The sequence below is a fragment of the Aspergillus aculeatus genome (assembly GCF_001890905.1).
Source record: "Aspergillus aculeatus ATCC 16872 unplaced genomic scaffold ASPACscaffold_2, whole genome shotgun sequence".
Taxonomy (NCBI): domain Eukaryota; kingdom Fungi; phylum Ascomycota; class Eurotiomycetes; order Eurotiales; family Aspergillaceae; genus Aspergillus; species Aspergillus aculeatus.
Genome location: NW_017962977.1, coordinates 2534963 through 2554912, shown reverse-complemented (window position 1 = coordinate 2554912; position 19950 = coordinate 2534963). Strand labels below are relative to the sequence as shown.

The following is a 19950-nucleotide window of genomic DNA, read 5'->3' as shown; positions in this document are numbered from 1 at the left end:
AATCAAACCTCGCCTAGACGCAGTGAGTAGATCATTCCAGATCTGAATAATACATTATTCACAGGCTTCTCAAGTTTGAAAATCCAACCAGCACAAGTGAATTTCAATCCTGTTTATTTCTCGAGCAGATATCTGTAAACAAAAACAGCCATGCATCAACCCATGCAAAAAGATCAATTTCACTACACCTCTGATCATTGAAGATATACTATAAAATCAAGCCATTTGAGCTGGAACCAAAGATAGAAGTGAAAAGAGACTCATATATAGATAGGCTAATCCAACACATTAATATACACGCTAAGATCCCTGTGCCAACCCATCATCAACCCGTCAACCCGTCAAGCCGCCGACCTCTTAGTTCGCAGCAAGAGGCGGTAGCTCTCCATCCCACTGAATCTTCATAGTCGAAGGGAAGGGCCAGAAACTGCTCTGATCGGCATTCATATAAATGGTTATGCCTCCATGGCTTGGAATCTTCTTCAACTGGCCCTGGGGGCCAGGAGTACGTCGGAGGTTGTCTAAACGACCTACAACCTTCAGCATGGTCGTGAGCGCCAACTTGCAGAGACTCATTCCGAGACACTGGTGAGGACCCCATCCGAAATGAGCATATGCGCTCATGTCACGGTCAAGTCTAACTGTTTCAGGCTCCGGGAAGCAGACGGGGTCTCTTGACGCGGCGACCTATTATGCAATGTTAGCACTCCAAAACTTCACCGAGCCATCATTTTGGTTCACATACCAAGTTGCAATAGACCAGCTGGCCGGTCTTCAATGCCAGCTTCTTCCCGGCATCTTCGATCACCGTGGGCTTAGCCACATAACGAGGCAAAGCTACCGAAGAGCGCAAACGAGCGCCTTCCATGAAGCTATAACAGTCTGTTAGTACCAGAATCGGAGTATGTTTTCAAGGGGATCTTACTATCTCAGCAAAAGATCATCAGCTTCAGGGGTGTCTTCCTTAGCAAGTCGATTGATCTCTGGCAGATGGACAGAGCCTTCCTCGGACAAGTAGTAGTCGAGACATTGCGAGAAGAGCTGGGCTTGGTTGGCGACCATTCCGCCTGCAGTCGGCAGAATGTGCGTCCAAACAATCTCAGTCGGGGAGATTTGACTAGCGAGCAAGCGTTGGATCATGTGCACACCATACTCGCTCAGAATATCATGTCGATGCAGACTGTGAACCAGACTCTGGATGAAGCCGGTGTTTCTAACGAAGTCGACATTGGCCATTGTCAGTTCTCCGAGCTGCTGTGTTGCGCTCCGAGCACCCTGATTGAGCTCAAACGATTTCCCAACATCGGCATCGTAAAAGATCGACGCAAACACGAGAGCCATTATCTCATAAAGTTCTTGTTCCGTGAAGATACCCCTGGGATTCGATTCAGTTTTGAGAGGCAGAGAAAACACATTCGCGCAGAAATGAACCTGCGCGAGATTGGCGATGTCGCGAACAATGTCGACCTGATTGACACCGGCAATCTGATACGAATGCTGATGCAAAAGTTTCAAGGTGATGTTCTCATAAAACTTCTTAGCTTCACTCTCCCACTTGTCACGATAGAGGGCTGCTCCCATCATCTTCCGGGACGCAGCATTCGGTGGTTTGTCTCCAGACAGCATAAAATCCCGGCCGTGAGGCTGATTGTTGTGACGCATGAGAAACTCAATCTTCTCACCCCAGGTGACCTTGAAGGTCTCTTGATCGCTCAGAATGGCCATACAGGCGGCATTCGAGGAAATGAACTGTGGAGGTGGGGTAAGGCTGGGCCGATCCCAGCTGTAGTCGTCAAAACGGCCAAGATCCTTGAAAATCTTCTCATTCTCGGATGGAACAACAAGAGGGAAATGAGCATATATAGAGTTGCCGGCAAAGGTGTTGGGGAATGCACGCAAGACAAGCTTGTAGAAGACATGCCCTTGATCAACAGTATCTTGATACTGAATCTCATTGTATGCCCAATTCGTCAGATGCTTTGGCGTGTAGTCCACCGTATAGAAGCGATCACCACGGACCAAAGCTACGGCATCGGAGAGGATAGCTCTCGATATCGTGTAGTTCGTGCACAGGCCACTTCCAGGGATAGTAGATTCCTTCGCGTCTTCCACAATGATGCCCGGGTAGATTTCGACCAGGTCGGGATGCTCGTACAGCCTCTTGAGCTGACCAGCAATGTAAGGGTCAGAGTTGATTTCCTCAAATGTCCTGTAAGGCGTGAGGTTGAAGTATTTTCGGAATTCGTTCAACGTGGCCAAGTTCCAAGAGCGGGCCTGCATGATACCCAGGGCTTCGATGTTGCGGAAGACTGAAGGAACATTTGATGCTCCAAAGGCACCCGCACAATCCTCAACACTGTCCGCAAACAACTTGGCCAGTTCACCTTCGTCCAACGATCCATCTTCCTTGCGCTGTAGCCCAGCGAACGGGCGTTCAGAAGGTTCCTCTGGTAGACGAGCTTCCCATTGACCAACTCCCCGCAGAAATTCTCGCAGAGAGATATCTTCCGGCTCTTTGCCAGGGAACAACTCGCGGTACATATCCTGCGTCCATTTTTCATCCCGCTTGGAGATGCAAGAGTGCCAGCGGTAAACGAGATTGAACTCAGCAGAAACTTGGTTACCAGTGGCCTGTGCTGGTGCCTCACCAAGAAGTCCATCTTGCATCTCTGCTCGAGGATCCAGACTCCAGGTGCTGTCCGTTCGGTTGATGTTCAAAATTGTGCGAACGTAGTCCTTCAAAATAATGTTGATATACAAGCCGGAGGTCACCAGTCGAGCAGTCTGGAAGAGGTCATTGTCGTACTTCGCATATGCTTTGGTATTCGACTCATCCGGCTTGGTGAAACGACCGCCCTCGTTGATGGTAGCCAAATTTTCGACCACATAGTTGTGGAAGCGGTTAAACATGATCAAAAGGACACCGACACCTGGGGGAAAGCCCAGAATACGTTTGCTGGAGAAGCAATCCGGCTTCAGTTTCCCGTCCTTGAATGTCCTTACCTGATTCTGCTCGTCTTGGTTGTTGCCGTATAACGGCGACAGATCCAAGTAAGAAGATGTCAAGCTCACAGTATAATCATTGCGGTCGGTTTGGAAAAGATCTCGAGAGCTGTCAGCTAACTGCCCTGACAGCATCTAAGTCTTCAACCTTACCATGAATGATGATAGATGCAAGGTAGAACAGGATGCTGGAGATCTTGTTCGGGTGTTCCTTGTAATCCTTTCGCTCCAAGAGAGAGGCAAAAAGAGTCTCAGGCTCTGGAAGAGAAGGAGACTGTACCGTTGTTGGGCGTACAGACCTGGCATAGTGGGAACCAGCGGCACCAATGTGAGGCCATAGGAAGTTCTGACTTGTTAGTGAAAGGGTCTTCGAAATATCGGGGGAGGTGCATACGTTGCCTGAGCCATCCGCTTGTCTGTATACGTGGTCCGAACCGAGGTAGCTACAAATGCGGTCAATCTCGTGGTCAATACATAGTCTCTGTTCCTGTCAATCAACTTACGAGATTGGCGGATGCTCCAAATCGTTCCATAGTTGTTTGAGGAAAGTGTTTGTCAAAGCTTTCGCGTTTCGGGAGGTTGACGGCAGACCGGAAGCGAGCTAAACAAGGGTTAGCAGGCCTGGATCCGAATGAGAAACTAGATCACTTACTTGGATCACTCGCTCCATGATATAGTGTCTGTCATTGAGCGGCTCGCCTGTTGCAGTATCCTTAACAATCCCCAAAATGGCCTTGACGCTATCGAGGTCGACATGGCCAAGGTCCTTGACGAAGCCTGTCTGCACCTGCTCTGTAATGTATGTTCCATCGCCCGTTGTAGTAGGCAATGGCCGTAAGGATGCTGAAATAACTTTCTCGATCTGGGAGATCTTGCTCCCAACACCATTCAGGAGGGACTTCTCCTGCTTGGTAGCCATGACGGGCTAAATCAAGCCTCCCAGTATATAACCTGGTGATATTTTGACACTGTGCTGGATGTTAGTGATTGCTTTTCAGAGGAATGTAGCAGGTCAACAAGAATGTGCCATTGCTTGCTCATCCCACTTGATCTGCCGGAGCCATTCCGGAGACCCTCGGAAATATGCTCGCTGGCTTGCCCAAAAGTACGAGAATAATGGATGCATTGGGATAATGTGGCTCACCAGGTAGTTGAAAACAAAATCCGGGAAAAGAAACCAAGCAATTGAACCGGAGAATGTGGAGGCACTGCCAAATGCGGGGAGAACCGAACCAGGCACGGTAAACAGTGCACTAAAAGTCTAAACGCACAGGCTCTAAAAGCCGACAACTAAAAGTATCTGTGCGTGACAGGTTGACCACCGACAAGCAAATGCGATCGGTCAAAGAAGGGGGAAAGGCATGCTTATTTATAAGATTGAATCAGTATCAGCATGGTGGCTGTGGGGAGAGAGTGAGTCGGCGACCCCGATACGAGCGAATAAGAAATCTACGGCATGAGAGGCATTGGCATCTTGTCTAGGCGAAGAATGCCCCGTGAGAAGTGCTAGTCCGACGACATTGTGGTTCGTATGTATGAGACATGAGGACAAATGAGCGCTGTTCCAGCTGGGATTTACGCCACACGCTGAGCTGACAGACAAAATTGGCCGTGACTAGACGTGCCTTAGCGGGACATCAAAGGTAAAAGGCGCCGTGGTCTAGATGATGGAGGGGACCGGTAAAGACCGAGGGAGGGGCCCCTATCAGGGAGGCGATGCAGAGAGCGTGGAGAACTCGTAAAACGTCTCTTCTAGACTAGGTTAAGTTCTTACTTTAGTGAGCCGATGAGGAATTCAGTCAAACTGTACAGCTGGAGCTCTCGAGTCGTCCATGCGGGTGGCACAGACAGACAATTCTAGGTTGATGCTTCCTATGGAAGGCCGGCTTTTGGGTGATTGATAGCCACGCTTTGATTTGTCTGGATGAGGGATTGTCAATGACATTGTGGACGGTTTAAGACTCAGTCGTGTCCGTTTACCCGTGAAATCCTAGGTTGATTTGCTGAGCAGCGGTCACTTTAGAGAAGTGCGCGCAGCGACCTTTGTTTGCTTTTGATTATTATGGTTAGTGGTTATCAATTGGAGCATTGCCATTTGAGGAATGGTGCTGAGAGTGCCGGGGAACGCCTGACACTAAAATGGTTCCAAGTTGCTAAAACGTGCTAAACGGCCGAAGGAGTCGGATGGACTCATGGAGAGAGACGAAAGGCTGGCTGACAGGCCGACACTAAGTGCGACACTATTTGAATTTCGGGACGCTAGCCCGTCGCAAGTTTAGCCTGTTGATAATATCAATGGGTTCTCTCAGCTGGACAATCGAAGCGAGGCGCCATATGTGGAAGAGATATCAGAGGGTGTACATCCAGGCCAATATTCTAGACTCTGTCTGTTCAAGGTCAAGGTTGTCTCCTGCCGAGTCAGTGATCAGTTATCACATGGTCCCCAAGGATGGTGCCATTGTTTGTTCGTTTGTTCGTTCGCTCGTTCAGCCTTGCTTGCTGTACCATTTTTCTCAGGCAGGACATCTGACTCAGGCTGTGCATGAAATCAATACGAGTGAAGGTTCCATCCGAATTCGGCCCGGGGATCCTTCGAGCTTGCTTCAGCTGAAGATGGTGGGCCATAAATTAATCATAACGATCATGAATCCACTCTGCACTATAATTCATAAGAATCAGCCCCCATTAATGCCTTTCTTTATGCGGCTGAGGGCGGTCTGCCACGTGATGATTCCCGCCCGCCGGAAGCCGAGGCTCTGAGCTTACCCAGTCGAGTAAGCGCGGTAAGCCGCAGTGAAGCAGAAGGTCCCAATTCTCCCTCAACCAAAAGCTAGGGTAATTTTCGCGCATCTCCGGCCTCAGTTCTGGATCCTAGACTAATCTTCACAGCCTTTCATCACATCCTGGGACCCCTTAGTCAATAATCCATCATCATTGGTAGCTATCAATTGCTATCAGCAGAGCGGTCCATCTCCAACTCGCTCCCCCTCAGCTCGTTCCAATGGCCATAACATTAGTTGTTGAGCCCCGGGGTAAGTCCTGTTCCCAACCGATTCCACCCACCTACCCTTGCCAGACTAACACCACTTATCTCCAGGTAAACCCATCAGAAAGCTTCCCAAGGAGCTCCAAGTAGCGCCCAATTCCTCGACCGAGGAAATTTACCAAGCGTTGGCCAAAGCCTCGAAGTTTTCCATCCACCGCCTCCGCATCACCAAGGGAAGCGACCGGACGCTCGTTCCCAACTCCAAGGACCTGACCGTCGATGGCACCGGCCTGAAGGAAAAGAGCGTGATCCACGTCAAGGACCTAGGTATGGCCCAACCTCCTAAGTCCAAAACAGAAACACCCCAGAGAATTAACCTCATCTCCCTCGCTCCTCAGGCCCTCAACTAGGATGGCGCACCGTATACCTGATCGAATACCTGGGCCCGCTCATCATCCCCTACCTCTTCCTCTACCCGCTCCGGCCATACATCTACTACAATTTCAACCAGCCGCTCGCGGAGCCCTCGAACTTCCAACGCCTGGTCTGCGCCCTCTTGACCGTCCACTTCATCAAGCGCGAGTATGAGACCATCTTCATCCACCGCTTCAGCAACGCCACGATGCCCGCGCGCAACATCCTCAAGAACAGCGGCCACTATTGGCTCCTGGCCGGCGCCAACATCGCCTACTGGGTCTTCCGCCCGGACAGCCCCGCCGTCGCCCGCGACGGGGACGCCTTCCTGTGGTACACGGGCCTGGCCCTCTTCGTCTTCGGCGAGTTGGCCAACCTGAACGCCCACTGCATCCTGCGCGACCTGCGCCGCCCCGGCACCACCGAGCGCGGCATCCCCACCGGCTTCGGCTTCAGCGTCGTCACCTGCCCCAACTACTTCTTTGAGATTGTCGCCTGGGTCGGCATCTACCTGCTCAGCGGCCTCAGCTGGAGCGTCCTCCTGTTCATCGTCGTCGGCTCCGCCCAGATGGCCATCTGGGCCAAGAAGAAGGAGCGTCGCTACCGCAATGAGTTTGGCGACAAATACAAGCGCAAGCGCTTTGCTCTCTTCCCTGGCCTCGTTTAAAGTTAGTGAAACGGGAGATAGAGTTATTGGAAAGGAGGGGAGGGGGAAAAGCATCGTTTGGTGGACTCTCCTCCCCCCCAAACAAGTCACACGTCATGCAAAACATGGGTTCGCCCTTATTCAACGTTCTCACAGTCACGACGAATTGGTAGAACCGACGAATGGATCAGACCTTGCCACGAAGCTTAAAATCAGTGGTCGGAAGATCCATAGTTCCCCTATCGCACCTGACACTTACCCCACCGGACATGACAGCTGTGCGCTACATCAAGTCTAATGTCGCAATTGGTGTTTTTGAAGGTCTCCTGATGCGAAAATGAAACTAAAATAGGCAGTAGTTCAGATTCAACCTATAATAATACACGCGCTCGCTCTATGTGGTGCATCATGAAACTCCAGAGAACACCTGGGAACAATAAACCACCAAGACAAAACAAGAAACACAGTTTCGTACTCCCCCCCAAACCCACAGCCACGCAACTCCGAATTCCAGCATAAGGTAAATGAGTCCAGTTGGAGTGAACAGGGATCACTCAGTCTTCGATTTGGTCTGCCAAAGGCGGTAGTAGGGCTCCATCTCTTTCTCGCAGCTCCGCTTCGTATCGGTGTCACAGCCAAGGAACCGGATGACAAGATCGCCGTCCTTGTAGATGCCGTTCGCCGCCGCCGCCGTGCAATCCTTACTGTAGGCGTTGATGGTTTGCTGAGGCAGGAGCGCCAACCGGGCGAGGATGGTCGGATGCCATTGGACGATGTGATCCTAGAGAGCGAAACAAATGACGTGAGTAAGTACAGTTATGGTGACACAATGTCTGCAGAACGCCCAGGGTGAACCGAAGCAGACAAAGCAGAGAACACAAGTAATTTCCTTACCAAGACATGCGTCTCCGCCTTCGCGAAGTTATAACTCCGGTACAGGGGATCGAACCACAAGTCCAGGAAGAACTTGGCGAAGTCGCCCTGCCGCAGCACAAAGCTCCCGGGACTCATGTCCTCGTTGTCGGTGGTGATGATCAGGTCGACGTCTTCCGGGTGGACATGCGAAAAGGTCTTGATGATGCTGTCGGGTGGCACGACGGAGACCTCCTTGAGCATCAGCGACTCGAGCCGCTGCTTATCCAGGACATGTGACCCCAGCGACTTGCTCGGGTTCATGATCAGGGCGTGCGCATCGAGGTGGAAGAAGTACTGCGAGTAAGGGTGGGAGGCCATCGCATGCCGGACGGCGGGGATGACGGCCCAGCTCTGCGGCGAGTCGCCGATCGAGGATTCGTAGTCAGACACGTTGGCGAAGAAATTCGTATACCCTGATTTGGCAGCGAGTGCGTTTGTGTCAGTTGCAGTGAGACAAAAGTGGTAGTCATCATGTGTCAACGGCCATGTCCTCTCCGGGGGGGCTACTACGACTCACCGTGACGCTTCGCGTAGTCCTCCCGATTCTTGACAATCTTCTCGATGTAGTCTTCGCTGAATCCGACCCGATCTAACACTGTGACGATGACCACACTAGAGGTGCTCGCGGACACTGCAGGGGTGCCAGTGCTCGTGTAGAAGAATTGGGAGAGGAGGAAGAATATGGTGAGCAGCGCAAAGGCGAGGATGGCAATGGCTTTGAGCTGTTTCCTGCGCTGTAACGAGAATCGCGAGGATCGTCCGTACACAGGAGTTATCGGGGCCCTCCGGGGAGGTAACGCGAACTGCATGCTGGTAAAATCTGTCCCCAGCGAGCGAATGCTGGGTGACTGGTGAGGAAGAGATTCGTTGGAGATGAAGCTGGATAGTTTCTAAGTACGAGTACTTCGGTCGGACAAAGCGTCACCGCATAGAGATGGTGTCGTTCTGCCGCTTCCGGCTATCAATCCGCGGGTCTTTGGTTGGCCCGAGATATCGCAACATTCCAGAGGACCCGAGCAAGTCCGTCCTAAGTATGTGCTTTCCAGAGATATTATTAGCTCTTGTCTTGTGGTATACGAGTCAGGTTGGTTGAGTAATGCAGTATTGCTTTATAGAGCCAAGCGTTACTCATGACTCTTTTGGCTACATTGTATCGGACAGGACAGTACTGCACATGCCGGGCCGCTTCACTCACCATATCAATAGTAGTACTGTACATCGGTGTGCTTCATTGTACAGTACTATAGACACTGGCTCGATCTCGTACGCCTCACCAGCCAAGGAAAGTCCCTGCTCGATGACCAGTAGTCAGATTCTAATATCATTGGCCAAGATGAAATGAAGTATAAATACAGCAAACAATAAATCGGAACATGCAAGGTCCATGGTAATCAATGCAAGAAAATCAAAGCCGGACAGCTGTAGAGTTTCTCTTTCAACAAGCAGTCAGCGAGATAGAGGGCACTCCACTGACACTGCCTGCGCAAGACTGTCGACCATGATCGCAAATAGATATAATACAACAGACGTTCTCATCCCCTGGTCTTGAACCGCGGATGCTTCAGGACGGTTCCATGCCCACACCTCTCACAACTTCAGCAATCCTTTGTGTCCCCCCTCAGTACTGCTTCTCATTGAGCGTAGGCTTCGTCAATTCCTTGATATTCGTCAGGTCAAGCGCCTTCTTCTTCCTCTCAGCCTCCTTTTGCGCCACAAACTCCTCGAAGGTTTGAGGTTTCTCGATGTTGTGAAGCAGCCTGTCCAATTCGAATTTCTCCTGCATCTTGGGCGAGTTCATCACCTGCCACCGCAGCTCCCAGCCGAAAATACCCAGCTCCTTGATCCGGGCCGGGGTGTTGCCCAAGAGGTAGTTGTCGAGTCCACCGCACTTCTCGATCGTCCTCAAGGCCTTCTTCGTCACCTTGATGAACAGGAACTTCTCAAGACTGTCGCTCCAAATCTTCTTGCGGCGAACGTTGGGCTTCCAGGATCGGCGGGTCTTGCCCTCGTTCTTACCGTCGGAGATCTTGTTGCCGAATCGGATCATCGCGCCGCCGTACAGACCGGAGTTGGACTGCTTGAAGACATAGTTGGGGCCGTACGGGTAGGGTGGGATATGGTCCGGGAGTTTTCGCGTCTTCTGTACAGGCAGTGTCGTGGAGAAGGACCGCTTCGCGGTGTTGAGTGAAAGGTTGCGAAAAGCCGCAGAGAGGGTGAAGGGGAGCGACATGGCCGAGCGAGTCGGTAGGCCCGCCATCCTGTATTCTGTCTGTGGAAAATCGAGAGGATTAAGAATTCAGCTCTTGACCATGACAGAGTCACTGCCGGGCAAATCGATGGCGAGATTCGGCCAATTGAGGAGTGAGTGAGAGATCTCAAGCTGCTGGGCGATAATAGACAAGGCCTGGACGCACTTCCGGCGGGAGTGGGAGAGAAAGAATTTGGGCGTTGCGGTTGACCGCCTTGGGAACCGGCCGCTCTGATTGAACGATCGGAATTTCCGCTCAGCAGCAAGCAAGCAAGCAGTTGCTCCAGGCTCAGCATCATCCATACCAAAACCGACCGTTTGTCTTTCTCCATTCCCCCTTAACCCATCGTACTCACTTGTGTGCTCCGCTCAGTTAGCTCTTTGCAGCTCCTAAACACCAAATTCCACACCCTCAATCTTCATCCCTCGGCTTTCCCATTCGCTTTCCCTGTGGCCTTCCGAGTAAGGTCGCAATCCCTTCACCATGGTCCAGATCAGTGAAGTGAAGGGCAATTCGCGCGAGAACAGAACCGCCGCGCATACGCACATCAAGGGCCTCGGTCTCCGGCCAGATGGAACCGCAGAGACAACTGGCGATGGATTTGTTGGACAGGGTGCTGCCCGTGAGGTATGCGACGCACGCAAATTTCTTCTTTTTCCGTGCACAAGAACTATTGCTTCTCTGCTCCTGTTGAGACACATCGTTGGCTGACAAGAGTATTTTCTTCTCACAGGCATGCGGTGTTGTTGTTGATCTGATCAAGGCGAAAAAGATGGCCGGCCGTGCCGTGCTTTTGGCCGGTGGTCCTGGTACGGGCAAGACAGCTCTGGCTCTTGCCGTATCGCAGGAACTGGGAACCAAGGTCCCATTCTGCCCCATTGTCGGCAGTGAGATCTACTCTGCCGAAGTGAAGAAGACGGAGGCGCTGATGGAGAATTTCCGGAGAGCAATTGGTAAATAATCCCTATTACCGCTGTTGCTGCTGCTGCTGCACCAGGTCGGGACGGAGAAGCGACAAAGATTGGCGCGCGGCTAACGCAAAATCATCTACAGGTCTCCGTGTCCGCGAAACCAAGGAAGTGTACGAAGGCGAAGTTACGGAGCTCACGCCCGAGGAGGCCGAGAACCCATTGGGGGGATATGGACGGACGATCAGCCATTTGATCATCGGACTGAAGTCTGCCAAGGGCACCAAGAAGCTGCGCCTGGACCCCAGCATCTACGAGGCCATTCAGAAAGAGCGTGTCACGGTGGGAGACGTCATCTACATTGAGGCCAATACCGGCGCTTGCAAGCGTGTGGGACGCTCCGACGCATATGCGACCGAGTTCGATCTGGAGGCGGAGGAGTACGTCCCGGTGCCCAAGGGTGAGGTTCACAAGAAGAAGGAAATTGTCCAGGACGTGACGCTACACGATCTCGACATGGCCAACGCCCGGCCGCAGGGCGGACAGGACGTGATGAGCATGATGGGCCAGCTGATGAAGCCCAAGAAGACCGAAATCACGGACAAGTTGCGCCAGGAGATCAACAAGGTCGTCAACCGCTACATCGACCAAGGTGTTGCAGAGCTTGTCCCTGGTGTTCTTTTCATTGACGAGGTTTGTTATATATTCCCTCAAAATACGTGCGAGTTATTCTAACAACACAACCCCCCAGGTTCACATGCTCGACATCGAATGCTTCACGTACCTCAACCGGGCCCTCGAATCCACCATCTCCCCCATCGTCATCCTCGCCTCCAACCGAGGCCACACCGTCATCCGCGGCACGGACGATATCTCGGCCGCCCACGGCATTCCTCCCGACCTCCTCGCCCGTCTCCTCATCATTCCCACTCACCCCTACACCCACGACGAGATCAAGACCATCATTCGCCTGCGCGCGAAGACGGAAGGCATCACCATCACCGACCCGGCCTTGGACAAGGTATCGGAACACGGCAGCAAGGTCAGCTTGCGCTATGCCCTACAATTATTGACCCCCGCCAGCATCCTTGCCCGGGTCAACGGCCGGCCGGGTGGCATCGAGGAGGCCGACGTGGCTGAGGTCGAAGATCTCTTCATCGACACCAAGAGAAGTGCTTTGATCGTTAGCCAGGATGACGACAAGTTCCTGAAATAGATAATCCAAACAGAGTGGTGCCTTTTGTGGTCGGAGTTTAATGAACGTAAGCTTTTTTTGTCTGGCCTAATCCCTGTCTTTTTTCTTTTGTGATGTACTTCGACAGACAGATGGAGTGGAACGATCCATATGAAAATTTCAAAATTCTAAGCTTAGCTCGCAACTTATCATACCGTGCCTGCCATCGTGAGAGATGGATCTGAAACTTCTAGCCGAGAGCAGTCAGATGTAGCTATTACTCAATGAGCTGATTACTCAATGGGCTGTATATCGGCGCAAGTCTCGGTAAGAGATCTATTCAGTCTATGGTTCCTAAGCAGTTTAACTCAATTTGATAGGCAAAGAGGGGCAGATCTTCCATTATTCTCTTTGTCAAGACAGCTTCCCAGGCTCCTGCCCCGATACGTGTCTGTGGCGGCGAACTATGAATCGCGAGGCCGGTCCAGGCAGCAAGGGCATCAGCAGTTCCAAAGCAAGGACAAAAACTTGAAGTAGGCGGAGTAGGGTCCGAATTATGTGAAGAGGGAGGCCCAGGCTTGGACGGGGCAAGTCCGCCGCGAAAGGCTTGGAGTGGAATTCGACTGGGAAAGGGACTTCTGCGTTCAAGTCTTCAATCGCAATCCGCAAGCCTGCAGTGATGGCATCCTCGAGGTGCCCACGGCCCGTCCAACAGAACCCGTAGCTCAAGCCTCGTTTGTTCTGAATGAGCGCAAGATCATTTTGTGCCTGGAGTGTGCTGAAGCTTGGATCTGCCTCAGTGAATTCACATACACTCTGCACGATGCTAGGGTGAGGTGGCATAGTCGGGTTCAGCGTGATGTATATCGGACCGTAAAGAGACGTTGAAATACGGTCCAAGGCATTAACATTATAGCTGAGGCTAGATTTCCGGGGCATTGAGTCCTCGGATGAGCGCCCAGGCACGATGGGCTCCAGCACATAGGTGTAGCCGGTCGTAGAATGCTCTCTTTCAAGCAGAAGCTGGCCCAACTGGTGAGCAGCGCTTCCCCAACCCTCACCCGCCACGAATTGAACTGAGGGCCTTACGCCTTCACCCACGAGGGAATCCGAATGCAACACAGATATGTTCTTCGTTGTCCCCAAGCCCATAATGATCTTCCTGTCTTGCGCGCTCGCAAGAGGCCCCAATATCTGCACGACCTCCTCGCTATCGACAGTGAAAATGATGCGATTAAAATCAATCTCACGGCCATCTGCTGTAACCAGTCTATAGACCTTTTTGTCGTACCGGGTCACTCGTCGGACTCTCGCCTCTAGATGTACCCTAGAAGGATCAAAATCGCGAGAAAGGACCTGTACCAGGCGGCTCGCGCCCCGTTCAATGCTACGCCACCCCGGAACATTTCCCCGCGGCCGAAGCAGTTGATGGTCATACAGACAACGGATAGCAGCTTCAATAGGTAGCCGTGAAAGGAGCTTGCCAGCATTTGTGCCCCATAAAACCGAAAGTGTTGGAGCTAGATACTCATCACGGAAGCTGGCCGAATATCCTTCTTTCGACAGATATCTCTTGACAGAGAGAAGTGAATCAATGTTACTGGTCGTGTATGGCGAGACACCCTTACGTAGCACGTCGATGGCTAGGAACTTGAGCCAGATAATATCCGACAATATCACATACGTCTCCTTGCGGCAAAGGATCCAGGGCCGCAGAAGGATGCTTTGCAATAGACTGTCACTCCACCAGGAACTGCGATCTCCGTCAGTTGCCCTGACGCTGAATCGATGTCTGATCGTCGACACTCCCAGGTAGCGCAGCAACGAATCCAAGTTTGCTGGATTGCAAATCAGTCCAGTCCAGACGGTATCATGGGAAAATGACACTGACGAGAGGCCTCAACATTGTAGACAGATGAATCTGAATTCACGTTCGTTTGAATGCCCTCATGCTCGAAAGGCAGTGACTTGATACGCCCGCCGAGAGCATCGGAGGCTTCGAAAAGGTGGACGTCATGACCGGACTTCTGCAAGGCCCAGAACGAGGTGATTCCCGTGCAACCACCCCCTATTATAGCGATACGCTCTGGCTGTGAGACAGACATGAGAATAATGGCACTCGACAGTCACTTCGGCCATTGGCTTTTAAAGTCCGATATAGAGTTCCTCGCTGGCTCTGCGGTTGAAGTCGCCCGATTCAAGGTTCGTGTCTTAGGTTCAGACACAGTGGCGATTGTTCCTGGTCTCTGCCGCGGAAGCTGACAGGGGCTTGTAATATAAAAAGAGGCTTGTGAAAATAAACGCAGCAAGTGAAGGCGACAGGCTTATCAGGGCAGACACGGTCAGATTCTCTCTGCCCTACTATTGCTTCCGATTTGCCCTCATGTGGCTTTCCGGTGTGATCACATCATATGACGGGAATACCGAGGGGTAGATCAGCTTAATATAGAGATCTGTGAGCCCCTTAAGCCATCCTTTGGGGCAAAGCAGGAATTTCTTCCGATGTAGATCTGCAGAAGAAAAGGTGCGTGACCTCTTTATTTGGGTTCATAAGGGGGATGACTTATAGATCGATCGAAGGAAGCGACCTTGTATGGCGGTCAAGACGCAAGAGGGAACCCGTCGCAGCTCCACCTAGCCAAGGCGATAATGGCGGAAAGAGGAGCCAACAACAAGTTGAGCGGGGGATGCGATCACCAATTGACTGAGAAACTCCTTCGCACCTTTGTCCACATATAACAATCGCTGTCAAAGTAGACTACAGGTGTTTGACTGTGAGAAGATAGAGAAAACATTGCTCATTGAAAAGCCACGCAAAGGTGCGCCTGACCGAGCCAAAGCAACAATAAGTGAAGACAATAGGATCATAAAGAAGTAATTGATATCGAATTGGCGACGTCAGTCCGGAAATCATAACAGCCTCGGACTGGGAGGAGACCAGCCCCAATCACGTGCAGTCCGACAAGAAGCCGCCGGCCGTTCCTGGTATGGATTAGGCACATCAACCAACTCGGTGACTTTCTTCATCCACCTTCGTCTCTAATTTGTTCATCGGTCGAAATTTGTTTATATCAGCGGTCGGGTTTTCTTATAGGGCCCAACTCAGTCACCGCACCAGTTCATCCGTTCGTTGACCTTTCTAGGTGGGCTCAATCCCTTTGAGATCCAGCAGGGGCACTGGCCAGCCACCACGAGGATACAAGTGGCCAATCTCTCCGCCTTATCCGATCCACCACGACGCCCCCCTATCGATCCGCTACTTCAACAAGCCTCGATTGATTACCTCGAGGACACTCGCCATAGCCAACACCTCAAACAGTGTCACTTCACACCCATACCACCATGTCGAACCCGATGGACACCGATGCCGGCTCCGAGCTGTTCAGCAGCTACGAGACCGAGTTGAAGCTGGTCCAGGCCGACCTCAACCAGAAGCTAGATCAGATCTCCGAGTCGAGCGGTGAACAACGGAAGTCTGCCATCCGGCAAGCGGAAAGAGCATTGGATGAGGCCACGGAATTGGTGCGTTGCCGGACGCCTGTCCCTTGCGCGATACATCTCAACCCCTCAATCTAACCTTCCCCTCATCGAAATACAGTTGGACCAAATGCGCATGGAGAAACAGAACATCCCCTCCTCCGCCCGATCGAAAATCAACGCCCGGGTCCGCAACTACGCGACAGACATTGATGAGGCCAAGCGCAAGCTGCGGTCTCTGTCGGACGACCGCAAAGCCCTCTTCGGCGACCGGTACACGGATGACCCGCAGGACGAGCATCTGGAACAGCGCCAGCAACTTCTGTCTGGTACAGAGCGCCTGGAGCGCAGTTCCGCCCGGCTCCAGGAGAGTCAGCGCATTGCGCTCGAGACGGAGGACATTGGTCGCAACACGCTGGCGGATCTGAACCAGCAGCGGGAGACCATCATCAATGCCCGAGGCCGCCTGTTGGAGAGTGAAGGCTATGTGGATACCAGTATTAAGACATTGAGGGGCATGGCCCGTAGGTACTGGCCCCTTTTGCCAAATCCCCCGCAGCAATGCAATTGCTGCAATTATTTGCGCACGGATCAGATGCTAACTTGCATCATATAGGATGGCTACGAATCGGCTGATTACCATTGCAATCATTACTGTGTTGATTCTTTTGATTTTCGCTGTGATCTACAGCAAGTTCCACTGAGCGCGGGTTGCCAGCAGGCGTTACGATGGGATGACCATCTTTTTTCCTTTGTAGTACTTTGTTAACGACATATACACGTCTGCATTAGCAGGCTCCTCCACAGAATTTTGTATGATAGCACTCTTTCAGCTCTAATCAAAGACCATTGTGCCCAGCACTACATGGAACGCATTGAATACTCCAATCGAAATGATGAAGAAGAAGAAAGAAAAACACAATAGGGTATCCCGCTCAAGCAGACCAGAAAAGCAAAAACAGAACACCATCCAGAACAACTAATTCATGATCCGCATCGCGCCAAAGGCAACGTTAACCACCACCCCCACAAACACCGCAAACCCCTTCCGCCAACTCCAGACCCCTTCCTCTCGCCGCAACCACATCGCACAGCCTACCGGCCAGAAGAACCCCATCACCGCCCCCCAAAGCATATCGTCCATCGCGCCCCGCGACCCAGGCCCAAACCCACCATCGTCGTCCGCAAACGAGATCCCCTCCCCAGCACCACCACCAGTGACTCCTCCTCCGGCCGCCAGAGCCGACGACCCCTCATCCATCCACCGATCCTCCATCTCGCGCAACTCCGCCCCGCTGGGCATCGTATCCGGCGTCCGCGAAACCGCCTGGATGGCCATGAACTGGGACCGCAGCGCCGTCACCTCCGCGGGAGTGAACCCCGCCGCCAGCAGCCGGTCGAATCCGCGGGGCGCGGGTGTCGTTGTCGTCGCCGCTCCGGAGTCCGATGCCGAAGGCGAGTGCCCCTGATTTCTACGCCGAGAGCCAGATGGCGATCCATTATGATCGTCCTGATTTTCCGAATCTGAGTCCTGCGGTTGCCGGAGGGTGGACGCAATGGCCGCTTCGGCGGCGAGGTCGGTGGTGGAGAGGACGATGTCGCCGATGGAGCAATGGATATACAGTCGGGGTTGGTCGCGCACGGGGGCCTTGCCCTTGCCCTTCGAGGTGGTGGTGGACTCGTCGTCCTCCGGGGGCCGCGGGGTCGAGCGGGCGGAAGACGAGGGCGGGAGTTTGAGGGACGCGGCGAGCGGGGTGGCATCCTCGAGGCCACGACCGGCGTAGATTAGACGGAGACGGTGGGAGGAGAGATTTGGGGGCAGACGTGTGCGGATGAGTTGTTTCAGACCGGCGGATGTGGTGGTCTCCGGGGAGACGATGTCGAGGGGGAGGTCGGGGATAGAGGCTGAGAAGCGAATGATGACGTAAAGTGGGGAATGGGTGGAATTATTGAGGTCGAGCGTGCGATCAGGAGCGAGAAATGTCGGCGTCGACATTGTGCTTTTTTTCTTTCTCTAGATGGAGGTGATTTTGTAGAGAAGCAAGTGATACGGCCGTGGTCACAGGTGATGCGGGATGAAGGAACGAAAAGGGGAGCGTCGATAAGCTGATAAAGTGGAGAAATGGGGCTGATTGTCCGAAATGCTATCCCCACGTGATACGTCGTTACTGCTTTCCCTTGGTCTATCATCGATCATCTTGCAGCCTGAGCAACGCACCTGACCCTTTCTGGGTCTAGTGTTATGTATTTAATTTGGGAGTAAGGCAACGGCATCATGCTGAAGCCACAAGACTAGCACAGGCTAAGCAGTGCTTGACCCAGGGCTTAATACCCGGGTACCAGTTTTTACTCCCAGCAACTCAGTGGTTTTACCTGTGTCAAACTCAGATTAATGCACGACGTATTGATTTACGCGCGCCTAGACTGTTTCTGGATACTCTTGATTAAACATAGTTGCTCGCGTGGACATTGTTAACAAGGGCACATAAAAAGATTATGAATAAATTGTCTTTGTTATCGTGCTACCGACAGCTGGGCTATGTGACTAACCCAGCTTTCTTCAGCAAGCTTAACTCAGTTTGGAGGTATAACTGTTCGAACTGTCTTCCCCAATTAGATGTATTGGAGAATGACTGGACCACCACAAATTGCCATGTGCGATGGCGCAATCTGATCAGCAGAGTTATGTGTTAATATCCACATGTGATAAGAAAGGAAAGAATATATTGCACAGTTGGTGGGCTATGTGCCCGGGAATCAGAGTATATGTTCAAGAAAAGAAGGAAGAAGCTCATTCGCCAAAGACAACCGCCCACAGAACGCCATTCGATGCATGTAGAAACCCAAAACCCAGTTCATCCAATAATGAATAACAAAGTCGTATGGAAGCGCAAATCAGCGACTTATACCATGAAGGATTCACCGCATCCGCATTGTTCCTCTGAGAAGAATTGTTAGTATGCGCTCCGTGCGGTTGTCTGGTGAGACCAGGTTATGCTTACTGATATTGGGGTTGCGGAAGACGAATTTCCTGCTGAGCTTGTCCTCTTGCCAGTCCATCTCACTTCCGATTATGCTGAAGAGAGCCTTGCTGTCGATCAAGACCTTGACACCGTCTTGCTCCACGACCTCGTCGAAAGTGCCCGGCTTCTCCACGTACTCCAAGTGGTAAGCGAGGCCAGAGCAGCCTCGGTTCTTGACTCCCACGCGGATCAGCTTGGGTTCTGGCTGGGACAAGAGTTTACGAAGTTGCTCAATGGCTACCGGGGTCACTTTCATAGCAGCCTTGCGGGCGCGAAGTTTTCTGCGGGGCTTCTCGGCGGGCTTAGCGGTAGTGGCGGGAGAGGTCTCGACAGGCTTGGACTTCTGTGATTCGGCATCGTGAAGGTTGATGTTCGGAGAATAGGCTTGTTGGCCAGGAAGTTGAGGCGAGGTCATCTCGCGGAAGGAGGGGAAGTCTGCGGCAATGGAGGTGTCGGACGACCCCAGGCTCCGAGGTGGCGGGAAGGAAGTTGGCAGACTGTGTGGACGGTATGCGGTAGCAGTCTGCAACTCACGCTTTGAAGAAGAGCGCTGTGAGTTTCCATAGGAGGAGAAAAGACGGCATGTCTGCGCTGTGCGTCTGCTCGATGACTGTCTCAACAAGCTGAGCAGCGTGGCGGATGATGTCACTGGAGACTGCATCGTGATTGTGGTGAAACGAGGCGATGATTTGAAAATCGATAGCAGATAACCTATGAAGCGACAGGAAAAGCGTATAGCTGATTTTCCACGGAGTCTAAACGGTTGTTGGGTCACCGTAGTGATTGTGATAGAGGATGCGAGGAGGAGGATGGAAGTGAGTCGGAAAGATCGAGTTCTGTTTGGGGGAGGCGGAAGAACGCCGGGTCGGGTCCTGAGTCGGTTAAAAGAGGTCAGGTCCAGGTCCGCATCAGCCAATCAGCTTCGAGGTGTTTCTACACAGGTCAAGTGGCGCCACTGCACTCTGCTGTTCTAGACTAGAAAATGAGGAAGCCTGAGTAAAATCCATTAGAGTGAGACTGGGGTAAGACCCAATAACTAATAATTACCATTCCTTAGTGACTGGTTTTAAGTGGCATGTTCATTTGTTTGTTCTCCGTCCATCATGATTTGCTTCATTCCCCGTCATTCCCATACAGCACGAATTCACTGTTCTG

The 19950-nt window shown here is 52.2% G+C and overlaps 9 protein-coding genes across 9 annotated transcripts; 3 read left to right on the top strand and 6 right to left on the bottom strand.

The window, feature by feature from the left end:
• Positions 1–259: 259 nt before the first annotated feature.
• On the bottom strand, positions 260–4339 carry ASPACDRAFT_75626 (peroxidase/cytochrome P450 family protein). Its single transcript, XM_020204500.1, has 8 exons — positions 4148–4339; positions 3656–3971; positions 3507–3604; positions 3398–3446; positions 3157–3349; positions 926–3104; positions 746–872; positions 260–687 (listed from the first exon to the last, which is right to left on the bottom strand). The coding sequence occupies exons 2-8, from the start codon at positions 3920–3922 to the stop codon at positions 358–360; spliced, it is 3243 nt and encodes a 1080-aa protein (XP_020060481.1). The 5' UTR covers positions 3923–3971; positions 4148–4339; the 3' UTR covers positions 260–357.
• Positions 4340–6004: 1665 nt separating this feature from the next.
• ASPACDRAFT_39757 (trans-2-enoyl-CoA reductase (NADPH) TSC13) lies at positions 6005–7070 on the top strand (the record flags this gene model as incomplete). Its single annotated transcript, XM_020200647.1, has 3 exons — positions 6005–6035; positions 6101–6316; positions 6388–7070. The coding sequence occupies 3 exons, from the start codon at positions 6005–6007 to the stop codon at positions 7068–7070; spliced, it is 930 nt and encodes a 309-aa protein (XP_020060480.1).
• Positions 7071–7599: 529 nt separating this feature from the next.
• Positions 7600–8773, bottom strand: ASPACDRAFT_57472 (putative alpha-1,6-mannosyltransferase subunit; the record flags this gene model as incomplete). The annotated part of the gene is made up of 3 exons (XM_020203249.1): positions 7600–7830; positions 7944–8377; positions 8482–8773. 3 exons carry the CDS (start codon positions 8771–8773, stop codon positions 7600–7602), a joined length of 957 nt encoding a protein of 318 aa, XP_020060479.1.
• Positions 8774–9174: 401 nt separating this feature from the next.
• ASPACDRAFT_75624 (mitochondrial 54S ribosomal protein bL28m) lies at positions 9175–10276 on the bottom strand. The gene has a single exon (XM_020204499.1). It carries the CDS (start codon positions 10219–10221, stop codon positions 9583–9585), a length of 639 nt encoding a protein of 212 aa, XP_020060478.1. The 5' UTR covers positions 10222–10276; the 3' UTR covers positions 9175–9582.
• Positions 10277–10696: 420 nt separating this feature from the next.
• On the top strand, positions 10697–12337 carry rvb1 (RuvB family ATP-dependent DNA helicase pontin; the record flags this gene model as incomplete). The annotated part of the gene is made up of 4 exons (XM_020200646.1): positions 10697–10840; positions 10947–11166; positions 11267–11814; positions 11873–12337. The coding sequence occupies 4 exons, from the start codon at positions 10697–10699 to the stop codon at positions 12335–12337; spliced, it is 1377 nt and encodes a 458-aa protein (XP_020060477.1).
• A 287-nt stretch (positions 12338–12624) lies between these two features.
• ASPACDRAFT_75621 (uncharacterized protein) lies at positions 12625–14615 on the bottom strand. Its single transcript, XM_020204498.1, has 2 exons — positions 14187–14615; positions 12625–14133 (listed from the first exon to the last, which is right to left on the bottom strand). Exons 1-2 carry the CDS (start codon positions 14398–14400, stop codon positions 12710–12712), a joined length of 1638 nt encoding a protein of 545 aa, XP_020060476.1. The 5' UTR covers positions 14401–14615; the 3' UTR covers positions 12625–12709.
• Positions 14616–15637: 1022 nt separating this feature from the next.
• On the top strand, positions 15638–16476 carry ASPACDRAFT_57468 (v-SNARE protein VTI1; the record flags this gene model as incomplete). The annotated part of the gene is made up of 3 exons (XM_020203248.1): positions 15638–15817; positions 15894–16300; positions 16389–16476. 3 exons carry the CDS (start codon positions 15638–15640, stop codon positions 16474–16476), a joined length of 675 nt encoding a protein of 224 aa, XP_020060475.1.
• A 275-nt stretch (positions 16477–16751) lies between these two features.
• Positions 16752–17768, bottom strand: ASPACDRAFT_39751 (DSC3 family protein; the record flags this gene model as incomplete). Its single annotated transcript, XM_020200645.1, has 1 exon — positions 16752–17768. One exon carries the CDS (start codon positions 17766–17768, stop codon positions 16752–16754), a length of 1017 nt encoding a protein of 338 aa, XP_020060474.1.
• Positions 17769–18184: 416 nt separating this feature from the next.
• isa1 (Fe-binding Fe/S cluster assembly protein ISA1) lies at positions 18185–19780 on the bottom strand. Its single transcript, XM_020195643.1, has 2 exons — positions 18775–19780; positions 18185–18713 (listed from the first exon to the last, which is right to left on the bottom strand). The coding sequence occupies exons 1-2, from the start codon at positions 19454–19456 to the stop codon at positions 18676–18678; spliced, it is 720 nt and encodes a 239-aa protein (XP_020060473.1). The 5' UTR covers positions 19457–19780; the 3' UTR covers positions 18185–18675.
• Positions 19781–19950: the final 170 nt, after the last annotated feature.

What these genes read in the sequence shown, in the direction of transcription:
- ASPACDRAFT_75626 (XM_020204500.1), bottom strand. Translation starts at nt 3,922, where the DNA reads ATGGCTACCAAGCAGGAGAAGTCCCTCCTGAATGGTGTTGGGAGCAAG. An exon ending in TTGGAGCATCCGCCAATCTC is followed by an intron (nt 3,447 to 3,506) that starts GTAAGTTGATTG and finishes CCGCATTTGTAG; the next exon opens with CTACCTCGGTTCGGACCACG. An exon ending in GATGATCTTTTGCTGAGATA is followed by an intron (nt 873 to 925) that starts GTAAGATCCCCT and finishes AGACTGTTATAG; the next exon opens with CTTCATGGAAGGCGCTCGTT.
- ASPACDRAFT_75624 (XM_020204499.1), bottom strand. Translation starts at nt 10,221, where the DNA reads ATGGCGGGCCTACCGACTCGCTCGGCCATGTCGCTCCCCTTCACCCTC.
- ASPACDRAFT_75621 (XM_020204498.1), bottom strand. Translation starts at nt 14,400, where the DNA reads ATGTCTGTCTCACAGCCAGAGCGTATCGCTATAATAGGGGGTGGTTGC. An exon ending in CTACAATGTTGAGGCCTCTC is followed by an intron (nt 14,134 to 14,186) that starts GTCAGTGTCATT and finishes TTTGCAATCCAG; the next exon opens with CAAACTTGGATTCGTTGCTG.
- isa1 (XM_020195643.1), bottom strand. Translation starts at nt 19,456, where the DNA reads ATGCAGTCTCCAGTGACATCATCCGCCACGCTGCTCAGCTTGTTGAGA. An exon ending in CTTCCGCAACCCCAATATCA is followed by an intron (nt 18,714 to 18,774) that starts GTAAGCATAACC and finishes AATTCTTCTCAG; the next exon opens with AGGAACAATGCGGATGCGGT.